General features: G+C 40.6%; 1 protein-coding gene across 4 annotated transcripts in view; it reads left to right on the top strand.

Annotated features, from left to right (window-relative positions):
- Positions 1 to 17,413, top strand: part of AFF1 (ALF transcription elongation factor 1) — a 159,258-nt gene extending 141,845 nt beyond the window's left edge. For all 4 annotated transcript variants that reach the window (XM_070948867.1, XM_070948866.1, XM_070948869.1 and 1 more), the window contains 9 exons: positions 242 to 500; positions 2,560 to 2,651; positions 2,905 to 2,968; positions 4,577 to 4,713; positions 7,144 to 7,215; positions 7,727 to 7,820; positions 9,245 to 9,288; positions 10,875 to 11,104; positions 12,893 to 17,413. In XM_070948867.1, the coding sequence (XP_070804968.1) occupies positions 242 to 500; positions 2,560 to 2,651; positions 2,905 to 2,968; positions 4,577 to 4,713; positions 7,144 to 7,215; positions 7,727 to 7,820; positions 9,245 to 9,288; positions 10,875 to 11,104; positions 12,893 to 13,014 (1,114 nt within the window). In that variant the 3' untranslated portion in view covers positions 13,015 to 17,413. The remainder of the gene's footprint in view (positions 1 to 241; positions 501 to 2,559; positions 2,652 to 2,904; positions 2,969 to 4,576; positions 4,714 to 7,143; positions 7,216 to 7,726; positions 7,821 to 9,244; positions 9,289 to 10,874; positions 11,105 to 12,892) is intronic.
- Positions 17,414 to 17,703: the final 290 nt, after the last annotated feature.

Raw genomic sequence — 17,703 nt, 5'->3', positions numbered from 1 at the left:
TATACTTAGCTTCGGTTCAGATCCAAAATGTGTCTTATGAATATTATCAGCATGTTAATGAATCTGCCAAAAGTACCTGACTTTTTCCTCCCTTTGTTGCTCAAGGTGAAAGTGTTGATTAGTTATCTGCATGTTTCAATATCTTTCATCCAGTGAACTCGGGTGCTTAATTTTTCTTCCATGCTACAGTTTTAAAGTAATATTCCTTCGAACTCGCCCTGACCTGGTATTCCTTCCCTAGGATGTCGAAGCTCTCGGCAACAGAGACGCAAAGGAGAGAGATGCCACTGCCGATGCCACCACCACTGTCTCCCATGCAGCCTGCTCAGAAGCCGCCTAAGACAGCTCAAAAGAGGCCAAAGACTGAAAACGATGCCTGCTATCAAGTTCCCGGTCCCACTGTCAGCACTGCCAAGAGCAAAGAGAGCCACAAAGAATCTTCATCCTCCAAGCACAGGAAACTGGAGGGGAAACCTTTGGAAAACTCCAAAAGTGACAAAGTAGGTGTAAACCATTTCTCTTGAGGGACTCATAATTTTGGGACTTGGATTGTTCAGAAGAGCACTCAGATGTGCATATTTTTTTCTCCCTTCTTTCAAAAGGCAACTGGCCTTTTGTTTTACCTCGAAGGCATTTCACTTCTTATTCAAGAAGCTTCTTCAGTTCCGACCGTCAGAACCAGAAGAAGCTTCTTGGATGAGAAGCGAAACGTCTTCAAGGAAAAACAAAGTCCAGTTGCCTTTTGAAAAAAAGCACCTTTGGGACAACCATGACCTGGATGACTGAGAATCCCCATTCAGAGCATGTTGTAAAATCGGCAGATTTCACCATACAGCTAGTCCTCAATTTACAATAGTTTGTTTAGTGGCCTTTCAAAGTTACAACAGCATTGAAAACCATGCAAGAATGGTTTTTCATTCTTACAATTAACAATTGCAAGCAAACCCACGGTCACCTGGACAAAATTCAGATGCTTGGCAACTGGCTCATATTTCTGACAATTGTAGTGTCCCTGCAAAGTCAATGAGGAAACCAGATTCATTTAACAGCCCTGTGATTAATTTAACAGCTGCAGCGATTCACTTAAGAACTGTGGCAATAAAAGTTTGTAAAATGGGGCAAAACTCACTTAACTGTCTTGCTTAGCAATAGAAATTTGGGGTTCAATTATGGTCATAAGTCGAGGACCGCCTGTATAGTGAAGGGGATTCCTTTCCCCTAAGGAGCCTTGAATATCACAGCTACTTGGATCAAAATATATCTTATACAAGAGCTGCTGCAGGTATATTCTCCATAATGGATATCCCAGCTAGAAATTTAGATGGGAAAACAGGGGAATGTTTGATCTATTTAAATAGAGAAGTAGAGATATTGTAACATTTCTGCTTAATGCATTGTTTAGAATTCATCAACTCAAGATATATTAACGGCCAGCGGGCTAGATGGCTTTTATGAATGATGATGAGGATTAGGATTTGGGGGTTCTCCGAACTGCACAGAATCTTAGCTAGAGGTTCTCCCGTACCCTTGCAAATCCCCAGCAGCTCACCCCTGCCTATACTATTCCTGGTTGTCCAGTGCAGGGACATTGTCTAACAATGCTGGCTAAGGAATTCTGGGAGTTGAAGTCCACAAGTCGTAAAGTTGCCAAGGTTGGAGACCAGTGGTGGGTTCCTCCCGGTTTGGTCTGGTTCGGCCGAGCCGGTAGCGGTGACAATATGATGTCACCGAACCGGTTCTCTTTGTTCGGGAGCTGGGCCCTCCTGCCCGCCCCCGCATTATTTTTACTTTTTAATTGGCCCCGCCCCCAATCTATTCGCTGCCTCCCGAGTCCCAGCTGATCGGCTAGAAGGAAAAAAACTGTTTAAACTCTTGCCGCAGGACTTCAAAGGGCCGTCTTACAGCTGATCAGTGTTAAAAGGCAGTGTGGTGGTAGACCAGGGCGGTCAAAAAACAAATGGGTAGACCGGTGCGCTCCAAAAACAAATAGGTAGACCGGAATGCTCCAAGAACAAATGGATAGACCGGTACAGCTCTGCAAGTAGTTAAAAGCCTGGTAGACCAGTACCTCTGCTAAATCCTAAAGAATTGTCACATGACCATCAAACCATGCCTACAAAATAAGCCACGCCCACAGAACCGGTAGTAAAAAATTTTAGAACCCACCCCTATTGGAGACCCCTGGTCCAGTGTATTATTGAAAACCTCCAGTGCTGAAGCACCCACAACTCCACAAGGCAAGTTGTTCCATTGATTAATTGTTCTCACTGTCAGCAAATTTCTCCTTAGTTCTGAGTTAGATTTTTCTTTAATGATCTTCCACCCATTACTTCTTGTCCTGCCTTCAGGTGCTTTGAGAATAGGTCAACTCCTTATTTTCTGTGACAGCCCCTTGAGTACTGGAAGAGTGCTGTCATACCACACATTACACGCATCATATATTACAGTTAGTAATGCTGGGAGAAATAAAAGTGCATGCTCATTGAAGAATGCAAATGTTCTGTTTTGAACTATTTCTGAATTACAAGTATTCCATATTTTTCCTCTCCATCTTTCCAGGGCTCTGCAGATGATGTCCCAAACCCCTTCCCAGTGCCTTCTTTGCCAAACGGTACCTCCAAGCCAATGAAGCCTCAAAGCAAGCCTCACCGGTAAGAATATTTTCTTTTTCTTTCCGGCTATGATATCTTGTCTTTTGAGATCTCAATTTCTGTTGTAACCTATTGGTTTTCACCTGGGTTTTTTATTTTCCTGCTGGGTTGATTTCATAAGCTCACTGAGAATGAACAACTTACTAAATATTTAGAGATCTTTTTGACTGTTCATTCAAAACTGCCGAATGAAATGTGTATGTGGTACATTATGGCTATTCTGAAACGCCCTTTTCTCTCTGGTTTATTTCAGACAACATCCAGCAGAATTTCACTTAAGGGAAGCCAAAAGATTGAAGCACAAAGCTGATGGAATGGTAGGTTTTCCTGCAGAAAAGTTGCAAGTGTGAATAGGCTCTGCTCCAAATAGTACAGTTAACTTGAGGGATTGCTAGATAAAGCAAACCCACATCGAGAAATAACCATGGATCAGCTTCAAAGAGCTCTTCTGTCATGATTTGAAAATTGAGATTAAATCTCTCTGGCCATATGTCTTTTCTGTGATCGAGAACAAGTTGAAAGCTTTGCAAAGTAGTTCAAATTGGAAATGTTTCCACCTCAGAACCCCCACTCCAAGGTCAAAACAGTGGCGGTTTCCACAACTTGGAAGCTGTCTTCTGACATTGGAAGAGTCTGTTGAAAGACAGAGGAGGCAGGCTGCCAAGGGGTTGACACGTGTTCACATATAGAAGATAAATCACTTCCTTTGTTGCTTAAAAGTTTTTGGGTGAGGAGAAACCTTAGTCCTATTGCATAGCGCCATGTAGCTAAGTTAAATCCGGAAGGTGTTTTTTCAAAAGGCAACTGGACTTCCTTGTTTGTTGGTTTTTTTCTTTGAAAAACTTTCTTCAGTTCACTTCAAAACTTCTTGGATGAGAAACGAAAAGTTTTTCAAAGAAACAAAAAACAAAAGTCCCTTTGCTTTTTGAAAAAACACTTTTGGGACAACACTGACCTGGATGATTGAGAATCTCCGTAAACATTCTCCAAGTTAAGGAGAGGAAATATACTTCCTCCAGTGTGGTGGTTTGAGTTCACTGAGACACAAAGGACAACATCATAGTATCCACATGGACTGGTAAACAAATGAATGCTTCCCAATAAACGGGAAAGGTTCTTGTTAAACGGTCAGTTTGCTTTATAAATCCACTTTGGGGCTTTCATTTTACCCAGAAAAGTTGATAAGAATTATTTATTTATTTATTTATTTATTTATTGCGATTTATATATATATATATATTTATATATATATATTGTATAAGTGAATTAAAAATATGCTACAATTCCCTAAAATAATGCATTTCATTCTTAGCGAGTCTTCTGTTTCATTTCATCATTCCATTCTTCTAATATGAGAGAAATTTATCTTTAAATTTGAGATTGAAGTTCAGCACGAAGAGGCTAGATTCATAATACTGTTTTTCCTAGCTTTTTTTTTTTTTTACTTAATACATTGTATGAGACCAATCCCTTTAAGTAATTTAATTTTAAAGCCACCAAGGCCCACTATAACATTTGAATTGGGTGAAATCTTCTTACCTTACCTCCCAGTTCGGAAGTGCACGCATTCGTCATGTGTGCACTTGGACCCTCTATACTTGCGCAAACCGTTCTGCGCATGCACAGAGGGTAAAAAACAGGTTACTTCGACCGGGCGGGTGGACGGAGCCTTGTGCTGCCGTCACTACCGGTTCTCCAAACCACCCGCCGTCATCGCTACCGGTTCGGTCGAACCGATAGCATTTCATCTCTGATTTGAATTGAATCCCATTTGTCTGGTGCTCTTCCAATGCCTTCGAGTGCAACTCTGAAATGGAACATTGACTATAGTGCCTGTGTACAAAACTGTGCAAGAATGTCAGGAAAAGAAAGTACCTCACCTGGCTGGCTTGTTGGTTAATCCGTGCTAACTTTGTTTCCAATAGACAGACAAAATTGGAAAGGCCTTCAAATACTTGGATGCTGCCCTGTCCTTTATTGAGTGTGGCATTGCAATGGAATCCGACCCCCTCTCACCACAGTCAGCCTATACCATGTTTGCAGAAACCATAGAACTCATTAAGTAAGTAGACAACTGTGTCTGTTCTACCTGCTGGCTTCGGGTTCTTCCTCTGATATTCAGAAGTTTCCACATTGTTCCTCCCTGTAGGTTTTGTTGTTGTTGTTGTTGTTGTTGTTCTCTGCCTATCCTGTGAATCCCGTTACAAAGCCTTCCCTGTTTTAACTCCTATCTAGATCCAAAAGGATTGCCCTTCTAGATATTGTTTTGTCTTCCTCTTATTTTCAGGGCCTTTCAGTCTAGTGTTGTATCTTATGATTTATGATGAATGTATTTTTATGATGACTATGATGATGATTTATCACTTGTTGCTTGCATGTACACCGAGAGCTTATGCACCAGAGACAAATTCCTTGTGTTTCCAATCACACTTGGCCAATAAAGAATTCAAATTCTATTCCATTCCGTTCCATTCCATTCCATTCCATTCCATTCCATTATCCGTATCCGTACCTCTACCCTTTCCTTTCCTTTCCATTCCCCTTTCCCTTTCCCTTTCCCTTTCTCCTTCCCCATTCCATTCCATTCCATTCCATTCCATTGGAGCTAAGGAAAGTAGTATATAGCAAGTGCTCTGAGCCCACTTCAGATAAGATTCAGATATAGCACTTCTAGTTCAGGAGGTCTACAAAAGGCAGCAGACAAACCTACTGAGATCAAGAACCTCTTAGTGAAGGCTGGAATAAACTCATGTATTTACAAATAGTTGGAAGCCAATATAACCACTTACAGTTAGGCTTTTAAGAGAGCCTAAATATTCTCACATATTGCAAATTAGCTAATGTATAAAAAGAAGTGAGAAACCTAACAGTTTCTCCCTCTCTCCCTCCCTCTCTCTCTCTCTCTCTCTCTTATTTTAATTCTTGTTAAATTCCCCCTTTTATCTTTCCTTTCGTTAACATGTATAAAACACATACACGTTAGTGTAACTTTGCTATATTCCTTTTGCTTTGCTTTGTTTAAATAATGAGGACAATTATCAGCAGTTATTGCTAAGTTGTTGGACAAAACCTCCATAAAAAAAAAGTTAAATATCCGTTTCTTCCTTTATTTTTTGGCCTCCAAAGTAGCCGCATCTTGATTTATTTTATTTATTTTTTTTACATTTTTTGAAGAATCTGATAGCACAGTGAATCCTCAGATCCAATTATATTACTCCACACTTCTGCTTAATCCTGAAAAAGAGCAAGATAAAGTAATTTCCATTAATTTGGACTGGAGGATGCATGTTTACATTTTCCTATCAGTCCCAACCGCAACAGCTGCTTTGAGGTTCTATTATCAAAATAATGGCTTCATTCCAGCATCTGCATTGTAGACTCTTGAGCACTAAGAATCCTCCTACATATAATTATTTTCTCATTTTGTTCAGCATCAAAAGCTTCCACTTAGACATCTGGTTCATGGAAGTCACCTTCTCTGATTCAACTGATATTTTTTAAAAAATTAAATTTATCGAAGTATAAAATAGGAATGTAAATGAAAATAGTGGAAAGAAAGGGAAAGAAAAAGGCATAAAGAGGTAAAAAAGAAAGAAAAACATTGACTCTTTTTAGCGCAGTAGTAAACTTAATAACAAAACAGCCTCAACTTTTTATTTTTTACATGCTTAACATGTACTAGCAATTACTATAACAGCAATTAGTTCATCTAATAGGCAAAACTAAAAGTCAATGTTTTATTTTTTTTTTCTCAAGCACAAAATCTGGAAATGGTTTCCAACTAGAAACGAAGATAGTTTCTTTTCTTTGAGTAAATCAATTAATGTAGCTACCTCTGCTAGTTCCATCTGTTTTTCCAGCCATTCATCCATTGTGGGAATTCCATTTTTTGCATAGAGCAGTGTCTCTCACCCTGGGCCATTTTAAGATGGGTGGACTTCAACTCCCAGAATTCACCATGCTGGCTGAAACAGATTTCTTCTTGGCTATTTCCCCCACTAGAGAGCAGGACATATTTGCTACCTTGAACACTTACTCTTTTTTTTTTTTTTTGGTGCATGGAGACACCTAAATTCATCTCCTGATCAACAGACAATAGCTGTTACATATTTTAGGGTTCAACCTTCAGGGTGACTGATGAGACTCATAAACGAGAAATTCTCAGCTAAATTCAACTAACTTGTTCTGCCTTTTTATTTTACATCTATCTGCTTATTTATTTCTCCATTAACTTCTGTATGTTTGAGTTTGGCCAGAACTAGGGAAGGGAGGAGAGGATATTAGAAATGAAATAAAATTAGGTAATGAAATTTAGGAGGGAGATCCTGGAAAATTTTTGCTGTTGGAATCTTTGGGGATTTTTTTCTCCTTTATCTGCCCACTTGTGTAAAACTATAGTAACTTTCTGTTTCACTACTAGTTCAGAGCATCCCAATATTATGGTTTTATATGCTGATGGAACTAAAATAAAGTGTGATTTGTCTTCCCATAGATTCATAATGACATTAAAATCCTTTGCGGACTCGTCAACAACCACACAAGAAAAAATCTTCATTGTGTTTTGGTGAGTGGCTCTGCGTTCTGTTTCCAAGCATTCCACGTTTTTTTTTTTTTAAAAAATATTAAAAATGCCTAGCTTTCTACTTTGCTTCGATGCAATATGTGAAGATTCTTCAACAATGGGGAACAAGGTTCTAAAGCAGGGGTGCAAAACTCAAGGCCCATGGGCCAGATCCATCCTGCGGGATGCTTAGATCTGGCCTGTGGGGCCACCCTGAAAACAATGAAGGACCAGCCCATGGTGCCTCTGCCAGCGAAAACGGAGCTCGGGGAGGCCTCGCGCAGCCCGTCCTGGCTCTGTTTTCACTGGCAGAGGGCTGCAAGAGGCTGTCGTGGCTGAAAACGGAGCCTCAACAAGTGATGTTGAGCTGGCCACGCCCCAAGCCATTCTCCTGGCCACCCCACAACCCTTCCCAGAGGTCAACTGCAACCCTGATGGAGCCCTCAATTAAATCGAGTTTGACACCCCTTTTCTAAAGAGTTGCATGTGTTCCATGTTCATTGTGTTTTTACAGCATGCGCTGCCAAGCCATTCTGTACATGGCAATGTTTCGCTACAAGAAGGACACAGCAATAAAGTATTCCCGGACTCTTAATGAACATTTCAAGGTAGAGAATGAAACGTTTCAATTGAAAGTGGAAGGGAGGGTGTTTCCAATAATATTACCGTGTTTCCCTGAAAAGAAGACCCTGTCTTATATTTTTTTGAACCCCGAAATAAGCACTTAGCCTTATTTTCGGGGAGGTCTTATTATTTTGGGGCGTGTGGAGCAAGATGGGGCTCCTCTTGCAGTTTTACCTGATTTCCAGCTCTGCGTTTAAATATTTTTGGGGAGGGCTTATTTTCAGGGGAGGCTTATTTTAGCGCATGCTCTCAAAAGCCTGACTGGGCTTATTAACAGGGGAAGGCTTATTTTCAGGGAAACAGGATGTCAGTGGGTAGATGGTTTTCCCAAGTGAACGATTAATATCTGAACAGTAACATGGAACTAACAAGCATTTTTAAAGTTTTATATATATATATTTTATTTATACATTTTTGTTTAGTAAACATAAAAATCCAATATCTATATCAACAGTGAGTTGTCTGGGTACAGTTAATGTTGAGAAATAATAATAGTAATAATATCACTATTCATGGCACTGATAATCACATAATAATAATAATAATATTTGCTTATCCATAATAAACCTTCATTGTATAATTAATCATTCTCTTAAAGTTTTAGATTTCTAACTTCTGTCTCTGTTAGCTAAACATTGATAGAACGAATCCCATGATAAAAAAAATAGTCTGTTTCTTCCTTCTCCTTAATTTTAAGTGTTAATCTATCCATTTCTGCACATTCTAATATTTTTTTTATTACACTTTCATCTGTAGGGATCTCTTCGCTTTTCCACCAGTATTTTTAAAGTTTTGTAGTACAGATAGTCCTCAATTTACAACAGTTCACTTACTGACGGTGAACTTTGACAAAAGTGACTTAGGACCGTTTCCCACGCTTACGACTGTTGCAGCATCCCCATGTGATTCACATTCGGATGCTTGACCACTGTTTCATATTTATGACGGCTGCATTGTCCTGGGCTCATGTAATCCCCCTTGGCAACCTTCTGACAAGCCAAGTCAATGGGGAAGCCAGATTCACTTAACAACCATGTTACTAATTTAATAACTGCAGTGATTCACATAACAAATGCGGCAAGAAATGTCATAAAATGGGGCAAAACTCACTTAACAAATTTCTCACTTAGCAATATAAATTTTGGCCTCAGTTGTGGTCGTAAGTTGAGGACTACCTGTATTTGATTTATATAGTTTTGTTTTTTATTTTAATATTTAATAGAGTTACCCTGTGGTAGGAAGGGAGGCCAATAAATTTGATTGATTGTTTGATTAAATAAATAAATAAATAAATAAATAAATAAATAAATAAATAAACGTTCATGAAAAATAAGTGTTTTCCTTTTGTAAATAAAAACATGAGTTGAAATTACTTGTAATCTAAATAGAATTTCCTTGCTTATTACAGAGTTCTTCTAGAATTGCCCAAGCACCTTCTCCATGCATTGCAAGGTAATATCGCAAACTTATCCTTGTTGCAAACTTTAATTTTCTTTTCTGGTAGATTGTAAGGTTACTGTATATGTAGACCAAAAGTATGAATTGGTTGGAAACCAGTTTGATGATCTCTCAAAATATAAATCGTTGCTAGTTAATGTCTCAGGCTCATCGCTTATTACTTTTTATTTGATGGCCTCTTGCTATGGAATAAGGACTGTTCGCTTCTGAATAGACATGTAGAGGATTGCCTAGCATTCTGCCCAAAGGAAACTATGTCTCATAAGGTAGATTTGGAGTGAGGAGATCTGAGTTCAGATCCTTCTTCAGTTATAAAACCATAGGATCCATAGTTTAGACTAGAGCAAGGCCTTCCTTCCTTCCTTCCTCCCTCCCTTCCTTCCTTCCTTCCTTCCTTCCTTCCTTCCTTCCTTCCTTCCTATCTTCCTTCCTAAGCTGGTTTATGATATATGTTTTTATCTTTTCTGTCCTGGGTAGAACAGAATGCATTAACATTTCTCAAAAAGCAGAATATGCCACACTTTATAATGTCAAGGCCCTCATCATAAATTTAGAAATCAATAGAATTCATGCTGACTTAAGGAGTACATGGAAGTTGAAGTCTAAACAAAAGGAAAAGGCACCAGGTTGGGAAAAATTGATCAAATCAATAGGCTAAAATGCACTGGTTCAAAGTTTAGCATAAAGATACGACTTGAACTTAAAACCAGAATTAGCACCAGAATTTCGGTTGGTGACCAATGCATGCTGGGCATTGGGGATCAACCAAAGAAGGAAGGGAAGTAGAGCAGGAGATTTGGGAGAATACAAAGTATTGATAAATAAGTGAATCATGCCTGGTCTTACAACCTCTTACGCAATGGTGAATCACTGCAGTTGTTAAATGAATCATGCAGTCTTTAAGTGAATTCAGGTTCCCCCAGTGGGGGGTTGCTGCTGGTTCAGACCGGTTCAGGCGAACCAGTAGTTGCGACCCACCCCCACCCCCCCATGCCATCCTATTTAGCCGCATTTTTTAAGCCGCATGCATGCATGCAAGCCGCGTGAGAACAAAGCGCGTGCTCAACATTTTTGGTGCTGGGCGAACCAGTTGTTAATTCATGTGCCGCCTACCCCTGGGTTCCCCCATTGACTTTGCTCGTCGGAAGGTTGCAAACAACCCCAGGACACTGCAGTCGTCATAAATACATGCCTATTGCCAAGCACCCAAATTTTGATCGTGTGGCCATGAGGACACTGTGACAGTCATAAATGTGAGGATTTTTTCAGTGCCTGTTACAACTTGGAATGGTCGCTGAAGGACAATTCAAGGACTATCTGTATTCCCTTAAAATCTCCTGCTCCGTTTTCCATCCCTCCTTGAGTTGGTCACCAGTAGTCTGCGTGCATTGGGCATCAGGGCACGCTCGGTCCTTCTTTAGCCATTTGTTGGGACTAAAGGTTAGAAATCCTTCTTAGCTATTTCTGCCCCCTAAATTTGTTCATGCCTCCTCCTTAGACTTCATCTCTTTTTAACGTCTGGTTCTACTTTGTGTGTTTATTGAATATAATGCCGGGCCTTCTTGTGTTTCATCCTTCAGGAGCATTGGCACCCCTTCTCCGCTCTCCCCGATGCCTTCTCCGGCTAGCTCAGTCAGCTCCCAGACGGTTTCCAGCACCACCAGCTGTGGAAGTAGCAGTCTTGGCTCCTCAGTCAGCGTCCCTCATTATATCCCGACCATCACCTCCTCCTTCGTTAACATCACTTCTTATATTCTGTACGCCTATGACTTCTGGGAACAAGCTGATCTTTTGGCTAGGAAAAATAAGAGTAAGGATTTGTTTCTTTGTTTGTTTCCTACTGACTTACAAATTCAGTTTCCTAAAGTTTCCCATTCCCCTTGAGGACCATTTTGTACATGGTTCAGCAAGTTTGTTCTGGAGAATCTGAAGGTTACCTCTAAAGCACCTCTAAAGAATTCTTGGTTTTTCTTGCTGACAAGAGACTCTGCTTGCACACCCTCAGGATTTACTCCTAGCCAGGATAAAACAAGTATGACGTTGATTGGTTCCTGTAAATCAGATGTTTATCAGCTCAGTACAAATTACCACTCAACATCAACATCATCTTTTAAAGACCCCATAATCCCTTGTGGGGTGGAGTCTGGGCAATTGAATGGAGCTAGCAGAGTGTTTTACTCTGGCCGGATGCCCTTCCTGTTGCCAGTGCGGAGTTTTGTCCAGCAGATATATTCTCAGTGTGCCCAGAGAGAAAGACATATCTGCCTCTACCTGATTGTGAGGCAAGAGCTCCACCTCTAGGCCATCGCACCACTCCTCAGTACAAATTACCAATAAAGGAGAATGTTTGTAGCTCAGGGTTGAAATGAAGAATCCGTGGCAATCTCCATGTTTGGTTGTCGTCTTGCGGACTTTCCAAACTGGCTAATATAATCAGTGCTCGGTACAAATTCTTCATTTGAAGTACGCCAGCAAGACCTAGGCCCAAAAAAACAATGCTTGGACCAGATTATTGCTACCATTGTTGCTATATTGATAGTGCGTAGCCTGAAATACACAGATAACCCTAATTTTCGGAAAGGAGAATTATTGCATGGCTAATAAAGTGGTTGCTTATTGGATTAGTATCTTCAAGTAACCCCTATTGGTAGCCAAGGCCAAAGTTTTGAAGAAAATAAGACTTAGAAAATTACTTAAAGGGGAAAAAACGTGAACTTAACTGACAAGTTAAAACTAAAGGACTTTTCATGATTAATCATTATACTGAAGTTAGTAGAGTACACATATGTCTGGGGAATTCTGGGAGTTGAAATCCACGTATCTTAAAAGTTGCCAAGGTTCAAACGTGGAACTTATTTTACCAGTGGTTGGGAAAAAAAGGGGAGGAGATTAAGAATAGAATCTGTATTGCTAAGCTAATTAAATACCCAGATAACACGATGTTTATTAAACACTAGGAAATGTAATTATCATATTTTTTGGAGTATAAGACGCACCTTTCCCCCCCACCAAAGAGGGTGAAAATCTGGGTGCGTTTTATACTCCGAATGTAGCCCTGCCCAGCTTCTCAAACGGAGGTTTCAGAGGCTGAAAAAATCATCAGAAATGAAGCTTCAGAAAAAAGAGCCCCCAAACAGAGCTTCAGAGGCTTTTTTTCTGAAGCTCTGTTTTGGAGGCTTTCAGAGGCAGGAAATTTTTTTTTTTTCTGAAACAGAGTTTCAGAAGTTTCAGAGGCAGAAAAAAAAAGCAAAAAAAAAAAAAAAAAAGCAAGGCACAGAGCTCACAACCAAGGAACCTGTTGCTAAAATTCACCTCTGGGAACAGCTGATTGGGGTATTCCCGGAGGCCGATCCCACCCACCAATTAGCTTTTTTCTTATTTTCCTCCCAAAAAACTAAGGTGTGTCTTATCCTCTGAAAAATATGGTAATAGAAAATTAAGAAAATTTATATATATATATAAAAAAAAGTTGCCAAGGTTGAGAAAATCTGTTCTACAAGTTTTAAGAACCAGAGGCTTTTCTGGCTAAGCATGTTTAATTAAAGAATCGGACATGATGCTTTTCTTTTCTTTTCTTTTTCCCCCTTCCCTCTTTCAGAATTTTTTTCCAAGCTCAGCGCTGCCGCCTGCTTTCTCTCGCTGAACAGCAGTATGATCGAACTCGTACACTACACCCGTCACGGATTGCAATGGCTGAGACTGGAATCAAACATGCCTTAATGGGTGACTCAAGGTGAAGATTTTGCCTTGGAACTCTTTTGCACTTTGAAAGCCTCCGAAGTAAAGTCTTTCTGAGCTGACTGGTTGGGATTTGAAAGAAAGAAAGGAAGGAAGGAAGGAAGGAAGGAAGGAAGGAAGGAAGGAAGGAAGGAAGGAAGGAAGGAAGGAAGGAAGGAAAAGAAAGAAAGAAAGAAAGAAAGAAAGAAAGAAAGAAAGAAAGAAAGAAAGAAAGAAAGAAAGAAAGAAAAGCAAGCACCTGGAACAAGTTTGAAATTAAGCGTGATTGAAGGGATCTGGCGCCACTGGAAAACTTTTATTAGAGACTGCATTTCTATTATGCCAATGGGCCACTTAGGAAGATAAAAAGAGTGAAGAAGAGGCCTCAAAGTGGAAGAAGATGCCTTTCTTTCAAAGGACAAAGTGCAATTGTTTCCTTTCTCTACCCCTGCCCCTCCCCCCTGCCCTTCCCCCCCCCCCATTCTCATCATGGTTTCTTTGTGTCAATGGTCTATAAACATTTCTCTTAATGAATAACCAGCAAAATAATCAGTCAGCACACGTGAAGGAGCACCGGTGAAATCCATTTCCCAAAGGTTTTTCTACAACATCTAAGGATGCACCGATATCCCAGGAGGGGTCCAGTGCATAATTCTGAATTTTATTTTATTTTTTGTTTTAAGTATAAATCACCCACTCATCTCAGTTCTGGCAGGTGGCAGAACCCGGATATCTAGGCGCCATTTCCTTCAGCCATAAGTTGAATTTTCTGTTAAAAGCTGAAAAGCCGTCTTCCTGCCTGTCCCGTTTCTCCATGTGCTACTAGCGGCCAATTGTTGCACTATTTCATCTGTCCTCCTGACCTGTAAGCAGGCCTATCCCATTTTTTCTTTTCCTCGTTTGCTTTCTCCTTTCCTTTGTTTGTTTGTTTGTTTTGGCTATTTGTAGCAGCAGTTGTAGCAGTTTTCAGCTGTCGTGGGTGGTAGTTTCCCCGATTCTGCATTTGGCACGTTGGACAATCTCATCAAAAGCGGCAGCTCACGAGGCGGCCTACAGTGTCAGAAGCATATTTTGAGCAGAAAACTGGGTAGGTGTGATGTCGATTCCCACGCCCCCCTCTCTAAATTAGGGATATGGTTCCGGTTCATCCCCGGAGCAGCTGTGGATAAACTACACTACTAAGAGGAATGGATTGCCACCGCTGCTGTTAAAGTTGCTACTCCGTTAGTAGCTCCACAGAGAGAGTACCAGGCCAAAAAGGGGGAGAATCCCCCTAGCACCAAATAAAAGGAGTGGCATTTGAAGAGGCCTCTTCTACTTCTATAAAATTTGTTGGGAGATATTTAAAGATCTTTGGGAGGGAGGAATTTTGAAGTGTGCCATTTCAGTTCATCTTCCCTAACTTAACATGGCAGATTCAGATATAGTGCCTTAGTTGGTGCACAATTTTTCATTCATGCTGGCCAGGATACAGCCTGGCTCAGTTTTTCATGATCCTTTTCATTTGAGAGGATTCTGTTTCCTCGGTTGTAAGATACTTTGCTCCATCTACTTGAAAAACTCTAGATTCTTCCATGCAAATACATATAGTCCTCTCTGGTCCACAAGCATCTCTCTGCTTCCTTTATTAATTTATAAAAAAATCCCCATTAACAAGCATGCTGCATTTGTTTTCTTGTAACCTGTCAAGCGTAAGAAACACAAGTATTCTGTTTAATCTAAAATATATATTTTCCCGCCCTCTTTTCAGCCATCCTTTTAATTCTCCCGTTTGCATCTGTTATAAGCAGGCCACTCGGGGAATGAATACCTACCTTCCAGATAAATTATTCTTAAGTGCGATTATAAGTTTTACTTTTGGGCTGATTTTCAAGAGTCAAAAAGTTGGAATCGAACACGTCTGGATGTTTGCTGTAAAGGCAGGCCGTTATTTTTGTGGAGTTGATGTAGAACATTTCTTATTTTTACCGTAGATTTATTTCCTTTACCAACACTAGTAATAAAACTCTCAACTTTTTGAAGATAGGCCCATTGTAGAGAATCTTACTGATTCTTTCAGGGCAGATTTGATTTGGGGATAATGCAGTCCCCATAGGGACTTGGAAGGGAGCATAAGGATTTCCAGAAATAACCTACTTCTACTTAAGAGAAACATTTTCCCCCTTCAAAGTGTTTACATCCAAGTTATTTAATTTTGAAGAAGATGAGGTGGAGATCTTGCAACCTTCCAAATCGGTGCAACACACACACACGCATGCACGACAACAAACGTTGAAATTGATGGGTGATAGAAATCTTGCATTTCAAATTGCAATTGAAGCGATGGGGAAGAGCAAAATCCTGGTTGCTGTTGGGCAGAGAGCAGAAGCCGCAGACCCTGGCACTTTCCCAATGCTTAGCTTCGTTCCTATACCGCAGGCATCAGCAACCTCTTGGGGTACCTAATACCCCTATTCCTGAACTGCTGAGTCTTCCTGTCAGTAAGATGTTGCTTGAGGTTACTGACATCTTGGTTAAGAATTTTGAAATTGTGTCAGATTTGGGGGGAATTCTGGGGCGCTTCCCAGTCAACGTTTCAGTCTCCGTGAGCACTACACTCTTTATTATACAGGGACATACAGGTTCCCGATCAGAAATATTTGAACTCACAACATTGCTGCAGTGATATCTCAGGAATGGGGGAAGTGCGTCAAAAGATGAGGTTTTTAAATGCGACTGGATTGGTACCTGCTTTTCCCCAGGGAAGGATTTGGTCCAAGTATGGGAAAGTGGGCTGCTTGAACCCGCTGTCTTATCACACTAAACCAGTGAGGGCAAACCTTTTCAGCACCGAGTGCCCAAACTGGAACTCGTGTGCATATGTGTGCGCCAGAGCATCGGAAATCCATAGACCAGCTGGCTGGTGGGCACGAATGCGCCAGCCAGCTAGTCTTCAGGTTTCCGGCATGCGCACCGGCCAGCTGCTCTTCTTGCGTGCACTGGAGCACCGGAAACCCGAAGACCAGCTGGCTGGCGCACGAATACCTGTTTTTTGGCCTGTTTTCAGGCCATTTTCCAGCACCCGCAAAGACCAGCTGGACGGTGCGTGTGCCCACAGAGAGGGCCCTGCGTGCCACAGGTTCGCCATCACAGCACTAAACAGATGCAAAAACTCTGAGCATGGATGAGAAACCGAGCAACACTACCTATGTTTTGTCTCCCTATTGCAAATCACATCCCTTCCCTTTCCCCATCAGTCTTTGTAGACTCAGGATCAAGATTTCCCTTCTCTAGCTCCTTCTCCCTCTCTCCCTCTCCCTCTCCCTCTCCCAAATAACTCCTGAACCAGCTTAGATCCTTTGCTGCTGCTTTTGCATTGTGAACTATATTCCGATAGAAAGAATCCTCAGTTGTTAAGGGCCCCCACTTCAGCCCACTTTTCTTGAGCACTTTATTCAAAAGTACGTTCAATCCCAGAATCTCCCGGAGATTCAGTTGACTAATCTCTCTGTGAAAAAAAAAAAAGACACAAAAAAGACTGCAGTGCGTTTGTGCGACTGGTTTTATATGACTGTTCATAAAAAGGTAAAGGGGTGGGGTAGGGGAAGCAATAGAGGTTTCATTTCATAAAAATAAATAAAAGTTTGGTTTGGTTCAGGAAAGGCTGTATAAAACCTCTTCCGGAACCAAAGGGGAGGGAACTCTTCTCAGTTTTCCAGAGAAGTAAATTCTCCGATTTGAAAAGCTTTTGTGTTCTGTGATTCTCCTCCCGCCCCCAAAAATCCTTGTTTGTTTTAATTTTACATGGAATTGCAGAGAAACAGTCCATTCGTGGGGATCAGGTTTAAGACCCTTATGGTTTTAATTTTTTTTTTCTCTCAAAAGACCAATTTAATTAACGAGCAGACGCAATCCCTGTTCTAAGTTCTGTTTCCCAGTTCTACATGGACGTTTCATGAATTTTATCCAGTCAAGCTTTCAGTTCTCCATCCAAGGAGCAAGAAATAAAACGTTTTTTCCATTTTTAAACACAAGTCTGTGAAGCTGCACGCTGAAAGCAGCTTTCTTCCCAGATATTTATTTAGAATTATAATTAATGTATTTAAAATTGACAATGTTCTTATATATCTAAGATAAACCATAATTTAATAATTTGCAAGTTCCATTGACACTGGAGATGTGGACTGAACATTATTAGGTTGATGACAATTTTATTTTTAAAGGGCAATTTCTCTTCTTAACTATCCTTTTTTAAATAAAGAAACCATGGGAACAGAGTGGAAAAAAATCTGTACATTTAAATTTATTATGGGATGTTGTGTCTCCATCTTGTAAATATTTTCTGCCCTGTATATTGGTGGTATTTCCAGATTGATTTGTTTAAATTCTGTGGGGTAATAAATAAATATTAAATGAAGCAGCATCTTTTGTGTCCCTTGCTCTGATCATTCATCATTAACAAGGGTATTTCTTTTTTTGTCTTTTAATGATCCCGTAATCCCATTCATCGGGGTGCAGTCGGGGCAACTAAATGGAGCTGAGTGTTTACTGGCCGGATGCCCTTCCTGTTGCCAATGCGGAGTTCACAGCAGATATTTTTTCATTGTGCCCAGAGCAAGAAATATCTGCTGCTACCTAGGATGGAACTCACAGCCTCCTGATTGTGAGGCGAGAGCTCCACCTCTTGGCCACTGTACCACTCAACAAGATATT

The sequence above is a fragment of the Pituophis catenifer genome, unplaced genomic scaffold (genome assembly GCF_029215685.1).
Source record: "Pituophis catenifer annectens isolate HBS135680 unplaced genomic scaffold, rPitCat1.0.hap2 SCAF_8, whole genome shotgun sequence".
NCBI classification, from domain to species: Eukaryota; Metazoa; Chordata; class Lepidosauria; order Squamata; family Colubridae; genus Pituophis; species Pituophis catenifer.
Note: the sequence above shows the minus strand (reverse complement) of the source record. Positions and strands in the feature narration are given on the sequence as shown.